Below are 16,186 nucleotides of genomic sequence, written 5' to 3' on the forward strand. Positions count from 1 at the left end.
AATTTACAATTTTTAACTAATTTAATACATTTAATTACAACTCTATAAAATAATATTACGCACAATCTATAGGTATAAATATAATTGATATTAGATAATATTATTAAGATAATAACAATATCTTAATTATTGACAATACACTTTTCACACTACACTTTACAAGTGAAGACTGTTAACAATAATCTATTGATATTATATTATATAGTGTGAAAAATATCATTGCATTTATTAATATTGTTGTTATCGACGGATTTCCCACTATATACATTCCGATTGAAACATCAGTATTCCGATATAATACCGCGACGTGGTCGTCCGATGGTTTATTAAGTCGTCATTCAACCGTTTAGTTCATCCGCGAACAATGAAAATAAAACCCCGTATTGTAACCGTAACACTAGCGTAGCCCGAACAATGACGTGTTCGATGTTTACTCGGGAAGCTTGCAAATGTCCGTACACCGAACGATGAATAATATTACCGATGGACAATGACTTCAAAGTAAGATATTATATCAATGAAATAACAATATTTCATAAACGTCGAGCGGCGAGGACGTTTTATTCTCCGCCATTTCATCGCACAATGGCCGTACTGTAAACAACTATAAACGTGCGACTTACAACGTCGAACAATGTATTATTTTAAATTGTAAAATATTTAAAACCATTATGTTAAACGAACATTATAATATTATAGTAAAACGTAAATAAATAATCATTATAATAATAAAGAACATGAATGAAACACGATATTGTACATAAACGGATTGTTTATTTTGTTAAAGTGTAATCGTTTATGTATTATACTTGAGGTAAAAAATGTCTTGATATTATTACGTAACTGTATTACCGGAAAAATTGTATACGCGATCCGCGACATCAATGTACCACAATTGCCTACCCAAAGCGCCGTAATAACACCGAATATTATTGAAATGCATTCAATATTATTATATCGTACTCATAATAGAAATCGATCAAATGGATTAAGCCAGGAATAAATAAGATGACATTTATGTGGGATATTTTAAATAGGTAGAAAAAATTAGAAAATCATAAATATAAGTGTTTATGAGATAACACGATTACTAATTATTTAATTTGTTTTAATTAGTAAAAATCTGACTGTGGTTTATTACTACTATAATAGTAAATGGCATCATATCCCACCACTGTAACTTTGAATTAAAAAAAAATTAACTTTCTATATATTCTACGCTTTTATAGAAATGCGGTCGGATAGATCCCCCGCCCCCGCGAATATGAACGTTAAAAAAAGGGTTGCGCCTGTTTAAGGACAATAACTAGTTACTAAACATATAATATTATTCTTACCTATATTTGCATATTATATTTTAAATAATATTACAATGACGACTTTCAACAATATCTACTACAGTGGTAATAATAAATACGACTATAATATAAATGGTATAATTCGAGTCGCAAAAATGGTGATTGGTCGTGGGAAAAAAATAAGTAGCGATAATATCGTGTTGTATCGCCACAAACACTTACAATATTTATTTTAAAAAACGGTCCAAGTTAAATAAATACTACATCCAATTAAAATTATGCTCATCGTGTGAATACTAAGAAAAACTTTCAAATCCATTTTGATTTTTATAACTTTTTTTTAAACATGTCATTGTATTATACATAGTATAAGTGATAAAAGGAAGTGATCATTTACATACGCCAAAATAAACACGATTGTTAATATTCTCATACAAAACTGCAGTGAACAATTATTGTATTTTAACATTGTTTCCAACGTATTATATTGTAGAATTAACGCATAGTATACGCCCCAAAGAAGAAAAAGCTCTTTCCTAGGCACCTACTGTCGTATAATGTAGACAGGTAATTGTAAATACTCGTATAATATTGTTATTTAATGTAGATGCAAAATAGGCGGGAATAGATAAGGTCGCACGTGAAGCAAAACGTGCTGAGGCAACAGCAAAATATTTGGCTTTATAAGACGGCCGCACGCGCAGGCATTTGCCCCGTTGTCGCTGAGTGATTCGGCGGGGACGTAGGCACGGCGATTGTGTATTTTAAGTGTTTTCGAATTAGTGTAAATTTTATGTTTGTTTTACACCCGAATAAAAGTGTTTCCGACTAATAAACCCGAGCCTGATTTTTTATTTCAGTCATTTTTACGTTCTTACCTTTGATAAGAACAGCGTCGGGATATACATACTATGTGTCAATGAAGTTTTAATAAAATTGAATAGTGCCAAGCGCGGATACATGGGTGCAATGGCCGCAATTTCCCCCCTCGTTCACAAAAAAAAGTATCATATATTCCTCAAAGTTTTTTTTTTTTGAAATAGATGATGAACTTTTTTTAGTTAATAAATAACAAATTTCTCCCCGCCCAGTTTAGGGCCTTTGTATAATTTGTATCCACCCTTGAATAGTACCAAGGTATATGTAGTCTTTGAGTCATTCCAGCCGATTAGCAACGAACGTGTAAAAATTGACAAGCGCATATGTACCATATTGTACAACTCAAGAGTTAACTGTGCCATTCAACATTATTTTAGAGTGTCATTAGCTAGACTCTAAGTTTGGGAACCACTGATGCTAGAGGGTACAAAGGTAAGGCGTAGAATAGATTTAATTGTGTGTCACCCTATGGGGTGATACCACAGTACACAAATATCAAAATTAAAAAAACGCCATTCCACTTTACGTCGGTACTCATTTTTTTTTCATTTTTAGTCATTATTATTGTTTTTTTTATTCCATAAAAATATTTATGTTTAAATTGTTGTCTCAAAAATAATCGTAGATTTTCTTATTCTTTTTATAATTATATGATTACTATCATCTGTAATATTATATTATTATTTTTCCGTGTATCGTCAACGTACAAAAAATTAAACTATTCGCTTGACGACGTCTAACGGGAGTTTTATTCAATTTTATAACAAAACAGAAAACGACTGATTTTTTATTCAATTTTGTAGGTTCGTCCCGGAGCCGGTTTGGTCGATCGTAGTAAAGTATCTGCTGAAATTCGGCGGTTTCGCATAAAACCGTTATACCCGCCGCGGTGCTCTTCTTCGAACAAATAGTATCCGCGAACGCTGTACACGGATTATCCCCGAAAACTCCGAAGGCCGAGGGATTTCCGCAGTCACCATCGGCCGTCTCTGTGCTGGCGACCTCGTCATCGAAGTAAAGTTTACGAGCCGTTGCCGATTTTCTAGATCGGTAAGTCCGGATTGGCATCATCCGCGATGGGTGTGCCGAGACGCACAAGTAGAGAACGTAGAGTTCCCGCGGGTCCGGTGCCGCTAACGTCCGTGTTCCTAGTTCAAAACATTCTCGTCACTCGCCCCGTGTCAAAGTCTCCGCCGCCACCGTCTGTCCGTCTGTTTGCGGGTGGCTGGAAAACGTGATCGGGTGACCTACCGTCGCGCGCCGTTCGCATCGGGCAGGTCATTTTACCCGTGTCGCTGTCGTTCTGCCGATTTCTTTGATGAAAGGTATATGGTGTCTGCCTTCTAATTGCACCCAAAAGCAGCACAAACGTAAATTGGCGCGTTTTTCCACGTCATTTCACTGCTGCGATCGACTTTGGGCGCGGATCAAGCTCACCTGCCAAAACACACACCGTATTTACCGTGTTCTCACCATCGACAACCGGAACGTCGTCCACGTCGTAGTTTTCGGCACATATTGCGAGGTAGGTGCCTTCTACATAGTTTTAACGTGGTCTAATACCAATATACTTAATTATTTTAAATTAATAAATTAATAAATAAGAATTTTATTTCAAAACTCGATGTTGTGTGAAAGAGGTATTATATATTAAATAAATTATAATATATTAATCAATCCATCAGATGCATGATTTAATAATTATAGATCAATCACTGCTTAAATTAATAACTTCATAATATTTTGAAAATAATATAAAAATTGAATTGTTTTTAATTTGCAAAATTTAATTTATTTGATAAGATACTTTGTGCATGTAATAATCCTTGTTAGTAGCATAATATTGCATACAGACTCATAAATTAAGAAGATTTGAGCACTGCTCATATAATTATAAAAAAACTTACTTTATAAGTTAGTCCTGTTTTATTTAAACATTACACACACTTACATAAAGGAAACATATAATACAATAATTACAAAATTTAATTTTTATAAAATAATGGACTTACATACATTTAGAAACTTTCCTAATAGATTTTGGGAGACCTGTGCACTTAAAACTTATTTCAATTCATTCAGCACCATTTATTTATTATCAATAGAGAAACTGCTTCATTCATTTAATTTTAACTTGTACTTTGATCAATTAATGCAACTCTCAAAATAAGTACTATTTTTTTTTATACATAATATAATTTTATTGTATTTTCTTTTGACTTTGTAACTATAAATTCGTAATTATTCATTACTATTTTATCATTCCATAGTTTAATCTTTTAAATATTAGCTAACAAAATGTATTTTTAACATTTTTTAATAAAATAAAATGAACGTTGGGTTCTATTACTGGCTAATTCTCCCCTTCATATACATATTATAATACCATTATTGTATTATTTTTCTTTATGCATCTAATTTGCTTATTATGCCTTAAAGCATAAATTGTAAATATTATTTTAATAATAATAATAATAATAAAAAAATATATATTATCTTTCTTTGATATTATTTAAAACCAAAAAAAAAAATGTTTTTAATAACTTTATATTGTTAACTTAAATCTATAATATTTTTTATTATTAGCACTATATTATAATAAACTAACCACTGTTTCAATCATAGTTTGTCCACAGCTACCAACACAAACGCACCACCACATCTCTGTCACCAAGTCCGTCGCAGATACAAACTTGTACAAACCTGCAGAGAACTGTCAAAATGTTGTCAATGAATCCTATCCGGAAAATAGATTGGTATTGCATAAAGCAAAATGAAATCAGTCCGTGTACTACCGTAAAAGTGACAAATCGTGTTAAGTAATTCAGGGTTCAAAGTGTCTACAATCATTTCACAACTGATTTTAAATTGTAATTATATTTTATATATAGTAGTGTGATATTGTACGCAGTATTTGTAAATTGCTTAGATAAATAAACAATTAGTACGTTTCCCCATCAATTCCATGGTTTTCTCAAAAACTGCGTTGTTTAAAGTTAGAATAAATAATAATAATAATTCTTCAATACACTGTAGATGAAGACTGAAGTGGTTTATCACTTTAGAATTAATATAAATGTCTTGCTCAGACATATGATTCGCAAAATTTATATGAAGTTTGGCTTCGATATCTGTATTCATAAAAAATTCCTTTAAATTCACAGGTTTTTGATGAATTTTTAACGTTTGGTGGATGTAAATTGCTTTCAATTTCAGATTATATTTAATCGGATGTTTTGTTGAAATTGATTTAGGTAATATCGTATTAAATTTTTTTTTTTATGATTCTAGAAATGAGTTGTAGTTGTCAAAATTGTTTATATATTTTATGTAATACCAATTGATTTTATTAGAAAGCGCGATAATCCTGTATTAATAAATGTATGGTGTATACGTTACCTGAGTGATTTGAACCTGAAATCAATTACATAGAATATGTACTTATTGATAGGGCAATTAAATAAATATTTTTATATAGTTTTAAAATCAAAAAGTTTACTGTAATCTCGTAGAAAACGTTTCATGAAATTGTTAACATATTATTATTTTAATTCTATTTTAATTTTTTTTTATGTAAATAAATGATTTTAAATATTTCAGAGAAAAAAATTTATATTTTCTGTGAAAATGTACTATTTTGTATGTTTTTTATCGGTTTATCGTTAGTAATGCTATGTAAATTTGATGATTACAAAAAAATGACTAAAACTGTGCATTTTAAAAAAAAAATGTATGTTTTTTCAATATTGCATGTTTTCTATAATATTATAACAAAACAAAAAATGATGTCGATTTCGGTGAAAAAATAAATATAAACGTTTTTTTTAGTAAAAAAAACTAAAATTAAATTAAATATTTAAATAAATAATGTTAGTGATGTGTTTATCATACAGAATTTATGATTTACAAAATTTTTAAAAATATTTAATAACTTAATGTAGTTGTGTAACAAACTCTATTATTATATTGTAAATATATATATATATATATATATATGTAAAACAATTGCATTTATGTTAATATGTAGATCACAAACGCGAGTGTGTTGATATATGTACACGAGATCTGCGGGAGCGAGTAGTATTAGTAATAATAATAACTTATATTATTATATACGTGTACGTATATTAAACGTGTTTTTTGCGGGAGTTTGAAATAATAATTATAGTAAATACGTAGATATTACGTGTGTGAGCGTTCGTGAAAATGTTTGTATTATAATATTATTTTAGGACATTATATTATGTATTGTTAATTTTTATCGTTGATAAATAAAGAAAATATTATTATTATCATATAGTATGTATACATAAAAATACGAATAAGATATTTACCATTATAATTATTGTAAATATGTTTAGCCGGTATAAAAAAATCTTGAATATTCGCTTGATAATATTTGGTTGTTGTTGGGATGTAATATTTGAATCGGTAAATAATAATTAATATCGAATAATTTACACTATTAGTACAATAATCTTTATTAATGAAATTGGCATTAACAAAAATAACATTATTAAATATAATAAAATACATTAAAAAAATATATAATATACATAAATATAAAATAAAGATATTATGAATTATAACAGAAAAAACTTACTATGTTCTTCTCCTTTCAGTGCCTCAAGAGGTTATCTCTTCACGTGAACATTTCTGAACAAATATTGCATAAAATGTTAGTGGGTAGTTCATGTTACTTGGAACATCTACGTAGATTATTGAATATTGTAAAGGGTTTATCGAATACGCTACACGTAAACATAATCATGTTGACAGAAACCCGAAAAACACTGTATTATGAACTCACCAAAACACGTTACCCTCAAACGAATAGATACGTAAATAATTATAGTAAAATATATTTTACTTTGTATAACTGTGGGATAATTTTATGTTTATCTAAGGAATTTATAAGCACCATGTAAACCTGGCAGACGAAAACTAACTACGATTTAAAATCAGTTGTAAAAAAAATAATTTATTCTAAAAATAAATAATAATATTTTATAACAAGATAACAAAAGATAATATTATGTATTTCAGGTTCCTATATATTATATAATGAATACATGTTTCTTTTCATGGAGGATTGAGATGATCTGTGTACTGTATGTTGCCTATTTTAAGTCATATGATTTTTACATGTAAATTTAAGGGGAGGATATTATTTAGAATACAAATTTACATCCTACAAAATGTATATTAAATTGTACAAAGTTAAACAAGTGAATGTAAACAATATATTATATTGTTATACATAAATATTTAGCGTATGAATTGTTATTATAAATTAATTAATATATAATTATTATAAAAATATATTATCATAAAACAACAATAAAGGGTTTCATCAAAACTTTTAACATACATATTTAACGAGGTGATCCATTTTGTCTGCATTTGTTATTTCAAAAAAATTAAAATTTTTTCAATTGATATATTTTTTTAAACATTTAACTTTCTTGTATAGCAATATTATATTTATTTCATTTTTCGAAGAAGAATATTTTTCAGATTACTTTTAATAATTAAAATTTAATTTAAAATGAGTATAGTGAATTAGTTATAATATATTTGTAAATAATATATCAATTTTATATTAAAAGATTCCGTATGTAAAGTGTACAGAGATATGTAACCATCAAAAAGGCAAGCTACTTCTATACAAGGGTAAAATAAAAAATAGTAAATAAAAATAGTATGGCAAATATCACACATGGAAATTAATTTTATTAAGTAAGCTAGTTGCAATGGACTTGCCATGAAATGTATTAACTACTCGTTAAAAATTTGATTTGTATGTATCGAAGTATTTCTAAAAATATTTTGCTTCGGAAAATAAAATTCAAGTTTATGTTGTCGCTTTTAAAAACAAAACGAATTAAGCTGATAACGAATAAAAAATAAATTGTAAAAAATATTTTATTTTTTGACATAAAACTATTTAAAATAAGATTTTTTCAAAAAATTTTAAACTTTTCCTAATAACGAGTTTATTACACACTTAAATGGATCATTATGCACATATATATGTAAGTGAAATAATTACAAAGGAAGTCTTACATTTGCATATTATATGTTATTCATTTCCTTAGCATAACCCCATCGTTCGAAACCCTGATCACACTACCATACTTACTGTTACCCTCGAACAATGTTTAATCGTTGGGATACTTCATCAAGCTTAACAAAAGGAGTTGAACCGAAATATTCAGATACCGATTCGGGATTCCTAGTTTAAATCTACTGTGCTTAATGTATTATCCTTATTATTTGGCAAACTCGTAAAACTGTCCTTCTGAATGGGAGCAACCGAAACGACATAACATTTCATGACTGCATTGTTAGATCATGAAAAAAAAAATATAAAAATTATTCACACTCAGCTAGGCAATTCCTACATTACCCCATCCTCTTTGGTACGTATACATAATATAGTATATTATTATTATTATTATTATATCATACTATATGAATCACTGTAAAATAATGTCACATAAAATTTATAGTTTTAAACATAAACAATTTCCACGTCTTTCACAGGTTTTCGAGCATTTCCGATTTGGTGTACTCGTACGCTTCAATTATGTTTTTCTCGTCGGATTTCGAAATCTATTTACAGAATATAATATTGTACTGGATTAATCGCTGTTACTTTTGAAATGTACAACTATTATTTTACGCATAGATTTTTTTTTAAGTACAAATACGCAACTTAACTACGCTTACCTCGGGCATAACATATTGTGTTCGCGTACTCTCCGGTCCGTCAATATATCTGATGGTGCTGAGTTTCAGCACTCCGTTGATCCATACCCCCTCCATGAATTGGCCTTTGTCTATGAACACGTAAACGCCTTCGCCGTGTTTCAAACCGTTCCTCCATTGTCCGTCATAAAAATTGCCGTTTACTGTAAGTGGCGTAATAACAATTCAGATTTTGAAAACAAAAACTAACGATTCCATACTGCCTCAATGATAATACTATTACAGTTTTCCAACAATGAACAAGTATAAATACAGGGTGAATCTATAACTAAAAAGAACTTTCTTCCAGTGGCGTATATAGATATTAATTTCAGGGGGGTTAAACTTAAATTCCCATTCTTAAATTCCTTTAATTAATTATACAATCAAAATCAATATCCGTACCAACCATACATTTCAGGGGAGGTTTAAACACCTAACCCCCCCCTATATACGCCACTGGTTTCTTCGTAAATAAAATATACATATATATATATGTTTTTGTACGCGTATCGAACGAATAATAAATATATTATTGTTACGAGTAGAATAGAAGACAATGATATTGTACGGAGTAAAAAACTCAATTATTTTTAAAGTGACAATGCAAAAATGCATTATACATTTTTTAGTCTTTTCCACCAATATTTTTTATAAGGGTTTTTCTCAAGTTGCTTCTGATTTACTTCAAGGCACATCAGTAAACGTTAAAAACGTAATGTTTTGATAATGCGAATTTGTGTGTTTTGTTTTGATTGGTGCGGTATTTTTTTGAGAAAACTACAGAATTTAGGATTGCCATGTTCTTAAAAAAATGTTATTGCAAATTCAAAGGTGTTGTTGTACAAATAATTCATCGATATATTATATTATCTTATTAAAAACTCGATAAAAATGATTTTCCTATATTATATTATATAAAAACTATATTTCAGTTGAATAGTGTTAAATTGTCCTCAATAAATATGCAATATATATCTTTAACACCACAAGTCGATAAAATATGCATTATAAAAAAATCTATTAAAATTAATTTGCATATATTTCGTGGTCTAGTTAAAAACATTTACAATTTAGACAATCGAAATTGAGTGACGTAGAAATACAACATATAATAATATGCTGGACAAAGCTAAAGCTTACATAGTTTATTAACTATAAGTTTAAAATTATACACCAAAATCTTCGAAAACAATATTCTCTTTTTAAATTATATCTTTTTTTTTTTTTTAATTTGTTTGTAATCTTTATATATTTATATATAATGTGTACCTATATAAAAATATAAAAACATACAATGTGTAATGATAAAAAAATAGTAAGAAATCCATATATATATATACATTTTTAATCGCATAAAATAACTGTTTGGTGATAAATTAACCACCTCGTTTATAATACAATACAATGCAATGCAGTTTTTACCTTCTACGTATTTTCCTCGGCCGTCGTACTCGTTGTTGCGCCATTGGCCTCGGTATACGGCACCGTCGTTCCACCGCATGGTCCCGTAACCGCATTTAATTCTACAACCGGCCGTCGAAAAGCTACCATCGTAAATGCCGCACTCTTCGTACCATTTGCCTTTAGCCTTTACAACAACGACAATAAACACTGTATGGTATTTATATTATGGTATTATAAAAGTCCCATAATTTGCTACTTTTTACGCGCGAACATCGAGACTTCTCGTTTGTCGATTAACGTAACTACAACAATATTATCGTCGTCGTGTTTATTGCATATAATACGTAAATTAAACGGAAAGTATAAATAATATAAATCGCATAAGAAATCATGCTGTGCCGCATGCAATGATATAATATACATCGAAATGTTCACGACGTCTCGATAAATTTCTAATTTAGCTCCGTTCCCTCAATAAATATCATGTATTACATAAATAAATACAGTGTTATAATCCTTTTAATATGATAATAATATTATGTAATCATGCAATTAGTGAGTTCTATTATTTTTTTTCGGGAACCACGTGTACCTTTAGAGACTTAATATTTTTCATTTTAGAATGAGAACAACCGCTTATTTTTAATTTAAGTTCTTAAGAATATATATTTTAATGTTGATATAATATCTTAATCGAAATTTTTAAATATTACGTGAATCAGAATTTAAAAAAATATCTAAAACGCAGCATTGAGCATGTATTGGCTGAATTACCTAACTGATAATAGCTATTTTTAATAACTGTCATTAGAATAAGTCTTTTAAAATCATGTACATCACATAATATGTCATTTGTAAAAATATTTTTAATATGATATGCTCGTTTCAGTAACGTGACTTAACTAATGAAAAACCATTGTATTCTGTAGGTATTGTGTTCAAGTCATACATATATATATATATATATATATACACATAATACTTCTACTTACGAATCGGTTATTTATCCATTGTCCTTCGCAAATATATACAAAATGGTCATCAACTTTTTTCATCAGCACGCCAAAACCATGTCTTTTGTTTGCGACCCAATCTCCCTCGTAAACTGTTTTGTTCTTGTATGATTTTTTTCCTTTTCCTGAGGATTAAAAACACACACAGTACAGATTTAAAACAATTGATCGACAGAACAGGAAAATAATGAAATTGTTTAAGTGAGCAATTTTATTTCGATTTTCAGATAAATTATTATCAGTTTTATAATAACGAATAATTACGCATAGTTTACTTACTTACGCGAAATTATATAAACAGCCCCACATAATATTTCATTTTTGTAAAATAACGTTCGGTCCCTATTTTACGAATTTAATATTTTTTTATCGCTATGATAAATTTATTTATTTATTCTAGTGTATACAGTAAAACCAAAATCATGGACAACAATTTTATATCTATCACTGACCCTTATCGGCCTTATCGGATTCTAACATAGCACGGCACTTAGTGTTCCCGTCTTGGTTAGCAACAAGTTTGTTCGTGTTCTGTAATCTATAAGGTCCAGATCAGATAGTTATTATAGTTCAACAGTAATGTTTTTATCGAACAAATTCTATTAGTTTTAGAGTACAGTAATTTCAGTTAACAACAGTTAGTAGCGGTGCTGATTATAAAGATTACTCGTAAATATTGTGTTAGAGGGACTGAAAATAAAAGGTACGCTCTTGAATCGTCAACACGTTTCTTTTAACGACCGTATAACTTTATTTTTCAAATATCATTCCACACACAATATATCAGCTGATGTCATACACAAACGTACAACGATTGAGGTTACACGTCGAATTGCCAAAACATAAACTGTTAAATGCACCTAACCTAATTTTTCAATAACAATATATTGACCTACACCGTTGCACTATTTGTTATAAAACGTAAAATTCGATTATGGACGTATATGGACGAATAATATATACAACAGAACCTACACTAAGTGTTAAAGGCTCACGTATTAGTATCGTATTTGTTGTGAATTGTGTATAGCAATATTGTGCTTATAATATCTACATTATACAAATAAAACCCAATGGTCCATCCGTCATTACATTTGTTTCCGTGGTTACCAGTATCGTTGTAGAATTTATAAAAAAAAAAAAAATATTAAACATCGAATGGCGATACTTTGTTGACTTAAGCGTTATACAATATATTATAAATACGTTTTAATATATTATATTTTTTATTATTGTTTTATTGATGTTAAAATACTTAAACCTTAAAATTGTTTATTTGGTTAGGACTCTACGTTGTACCTACACTATCGTATAATATTTGTTCGTATAACGGCAAGTAGTTTTTTTGTATTATTTTGTTTCCATGTGCTTGTAACAATTTTAATATATTATTATTATATTATTGAACTTTTAGATTTGAACTTAAATAAACTGAAATAAATAATAAATATTTGATTATTATAAGTTATATAATTAATTTTTGTGCATTTAAATTAAGTAAGCTTTTAAAATGTTCGATCAAACTGTTTTGTAAATGTTGAATTTATTAACGCTGATGAATTTAAAAAAAAATCAATCAAATAAAAGTTTTAATTAGAAGAAAAAAAATGATTAGCCAACTTAGGAAAGTTTAAAAATATACCTATTTTAATTACTTTAGATTTTCCAATTATCGTATAGGTACACAATTACACTATATAGTAGGTATATATAGTACAAGACAATATTATTATTCATATTTTATGTATATACTTAAATTTTAAACTCGTGTTTGTTTGGGTTTAGTCATTTTTTATGGTAATAAAAGAAAATTAAAAAAAAACCTTTTCCATTATAATGAGCATGCATTTTACTTGTGTTTTTAGTCGATGACACGTAATACTACAATATGAAAAATGTCATTTAACTTGACTTTTAAAACTTTTTTTTTCTTAAAAAATAAAAAAAATAAAATAAACAGGGTATTGATTTATTTTTGTTATAATAAACTATAAAGAGTCTATGCTGTAGTTGCGTAACCTAATCTCCAATTTTGTTGTTCCTAACTTATTATGCTTTTATTATTTATTATATTTAGGTCAATTATTGTCAATATAAAGGGCATACAATGAATTAATGAAAAATAAAAACCAGAATAGGTGTCACTGTTGTATATAAGTTTTTAAAAGTTCTTCATCATTGAAAAAAATACTATAATAGATGTGTTAAACTTGAATTAAATGAAAAACTATTGCATACGAAAATTAATTCTAAACGAAAACAAACATTTATAAATGCATTGAAAATACTGGCTGGTAGCCCAATGATTACATTACGAGAAATATTAATGCATATAGTTTAAATATTAAAATACATCTAAAAGATAACATAATAAGAAACAAAAACAGCAAACATTAATAATGATCTAAAATATAAAATTTAAGTAGGCACACCTAGAATCAATATGAGATAGTTAAAATACAGAATTTTAAAATTTGTATGCAAATATATTGTTATATAATTTAGAAAACTAACATTTGGAAATGATAAATAATGCAAATATACATTTTTACATTATTTAAATATACATACTTTCGGACTATATTTTTAAAATACTCAGTTAATACTCTATTATTATAAAAATAAAACTTATTAAAACTTTTTACAATCGTATTGTTAGTAAATAATGAAAAAAGATAATAATTGAAACTAAAATAGAAAAATCAAGTTTATAAACGAATAGTTGAATATCTTAATTATTATGATGTATAAATTAATGAATTAATGAGAGCTTATCATAATTATTAACACAATGACAAACAATTTTCAACTTGAAATTTTAATAACTTCGTTAAGTTTTGGCGGTGGAATGAAGTTATAGGTTACCAAAGCACCCCTAAGACAAAACCTATGTGCTGAGACCTTGTGTGGTTACAACATCTTTTTTATACAATTTGTTGCATAATAGTTAATAATTAACATCATTTTTTAATGCAAAAATATTAATCTTGGTGTGCCCCAATAATCTTAAATATAAAGAATGTATTTTAATTTTTGGGTTATTCAACAATAGGATTTTAATTAAAGGTAATAAAAAAGATATAAAGATTTATAATTTAAAATTAATAATAATTTTCATCGACAATAATTATTTATTGATAAAACCCAAATTAATACAATCAATATTATATAATTTATTTGTATTTTTTGTAAAATATGATGACAGTATATTATATAATTATTTTATATGTGTGCTCCATGTTCATCAGGTGTTAATTATTTATAAAATATATATATTAACTATAAGTGCCTACACAGTATTCTGACACGTATTCTAAAATGTATTTTTTTTTAAATTTAACAATTTTTATAAAACATGATTTCTAATACATGACCGAATACTTATTTATGTATATATAATGTATAACGATGATTAGAAATATTGTAAAGTACAATTGTCAGATGTTCTCAATGCACTGTATATAAAATAATAAATAATAATGAAATCAATAGTAAAATCTAGATCAACAGCACCAATATATATCATTCGTTATGTTATTACGATAACAATTAATACAATATATTTTATTATCCGTATAATGTATATCCAAGTTCCTATCCATTACAATAAGAAATCGAAAAATTTTAGCAAATAAAACGACCTTTATTCGGCCGACAGCTGTGGTGGTAGAGATAGTTAACCGTGAACTCACCTTGTTTCGTGTCGCTTTCCCAGTTGCCCATGTACACCCCGTATGTTTCGTAGACTCCGGGTTTGAATCCGTTTTTCATGGAGATCTGCTCCATCCACCGTGTCTTTGACGGCACGTCCCTACAATGGATCGGAGGCATTTCGAAATGTTTTCGGTGCAAATAACTTTCAATACGGCGACGAGAGCGTATGAGTGTAAAATATTATTCTCAATTAGATCCAAAGTGTCGGGGAACTAATACCTTACCGCCGCCGCCGTTGCCGCCGCTACTACGCGTACTGTTTCTTAGCAACGCCGTTCGTTCTTCGTTGTTACTAGGTCAAGTCCGCCAAAGTGTCGATTACGGACCGACGTGTAATAGTTATCGAAATGTATCAGTACGACCGAGCACAACACTTTTTTTCTTCGGTAGAACACCCTCTAGAAAGTTTGTAAATAAAAACGATTTTAAACTCGTGTGACGAAATGATCGGTGTTGATTTGTCGGCGATAGGCTATTAAATATGTTTTTCTCGGAAATACCAATAAAATATATTTAATAGTAATAATAACAATAATATTAAAATACGGTCTATTATCGAAGGAAATAATTAATCGTCATTAGTATAATATTGAAAAACCATAAAAATACCACTACGATAACACCGGTAAAAAAATAAGTTTTTATATTGTAAAAATTAAGTAATTTTTTTTTTGTAAAAACACTAAAATTGACAGGATCAACTGTTTAAACTATCGTACTATATAATATCGTATACGTACAGACATTGAAATATTTTATAAATATAATATTATGCACATACATGCGCGACGCTAACAACTCTGCCTTAATCGACATAATTATCAAAGTCATGTGTTACGATAATATTGTGTATTGAATTAGTGTATATACCGCTTTTTCCGAGTTCAACAAGTACGACCGTATAGTATTACATCGTGCAGTGTTGTAGACAGTTATCGTACACAAATATCGGGTATTTAAGTATAATAAACGTATCGTACACAATATATAATATTATATTACAGTACGTGGCGAAACACTTAAAAACTTAAACGAAACTTTCCGATGGCGCTTGTTCGGGAGCCTTCGGGGACGCACGTCGTGTAAATCTGGCTGAAATTTTTATCGAATCCTCGCCTAACGGCT

The 16,186-nt window shown here is 28.4% G+C and overlaps 1 protein-coding gene across 1 annotated transcript; it reads right to left on the reverse strand.

Moving 5' to 3' along the window:
• Positions 1-7,740: 7,740 nt before the first annotated feature.
• LOC132932089 (MORN repeat-containing protein 3-like) lies at positions 7,741-15,518 on the reverse strand. The gene is made up of 5 exons (XM_060998300.1): positions 15,040-15,518; positions 11,327-11,472; positions 10,353-10,518; positions 8,910-9,091; positions 7,741-8,792 (listed from the first exon to the last, which is right to left on the reverse strand). The coding sequence occupies exons 1-5, from the start codon at positions 15,176-15,178 to the stop codon at positions 8,718-8,720; spliced, it is 708 nt and encodes a 235-aa protein (XP_060854283.1). The 5' UTR covers positions 15,179-15,518; the 3' UTR covers positions 7,741-8,717.
• Positions 15,519-16,186: the final 668 nt, after the last annotated feature.

The sequence above is a fragment of the Rhopalosiphum padi genome, chromosome 1 (genome assembly GCF_020882245.1).
Source record: "Rhopalosiphum padi isolate XX-2018 chromosome 1, ASM2088224v1, whole genome shotgun sequence".
NCBI classification, from domain to species: Eukaryota; Metazoa; Arthropoda; class Insecta; order Hemiptera; family Aphididae; genus Rhopalosiphum; species Rhopalosiphum padi.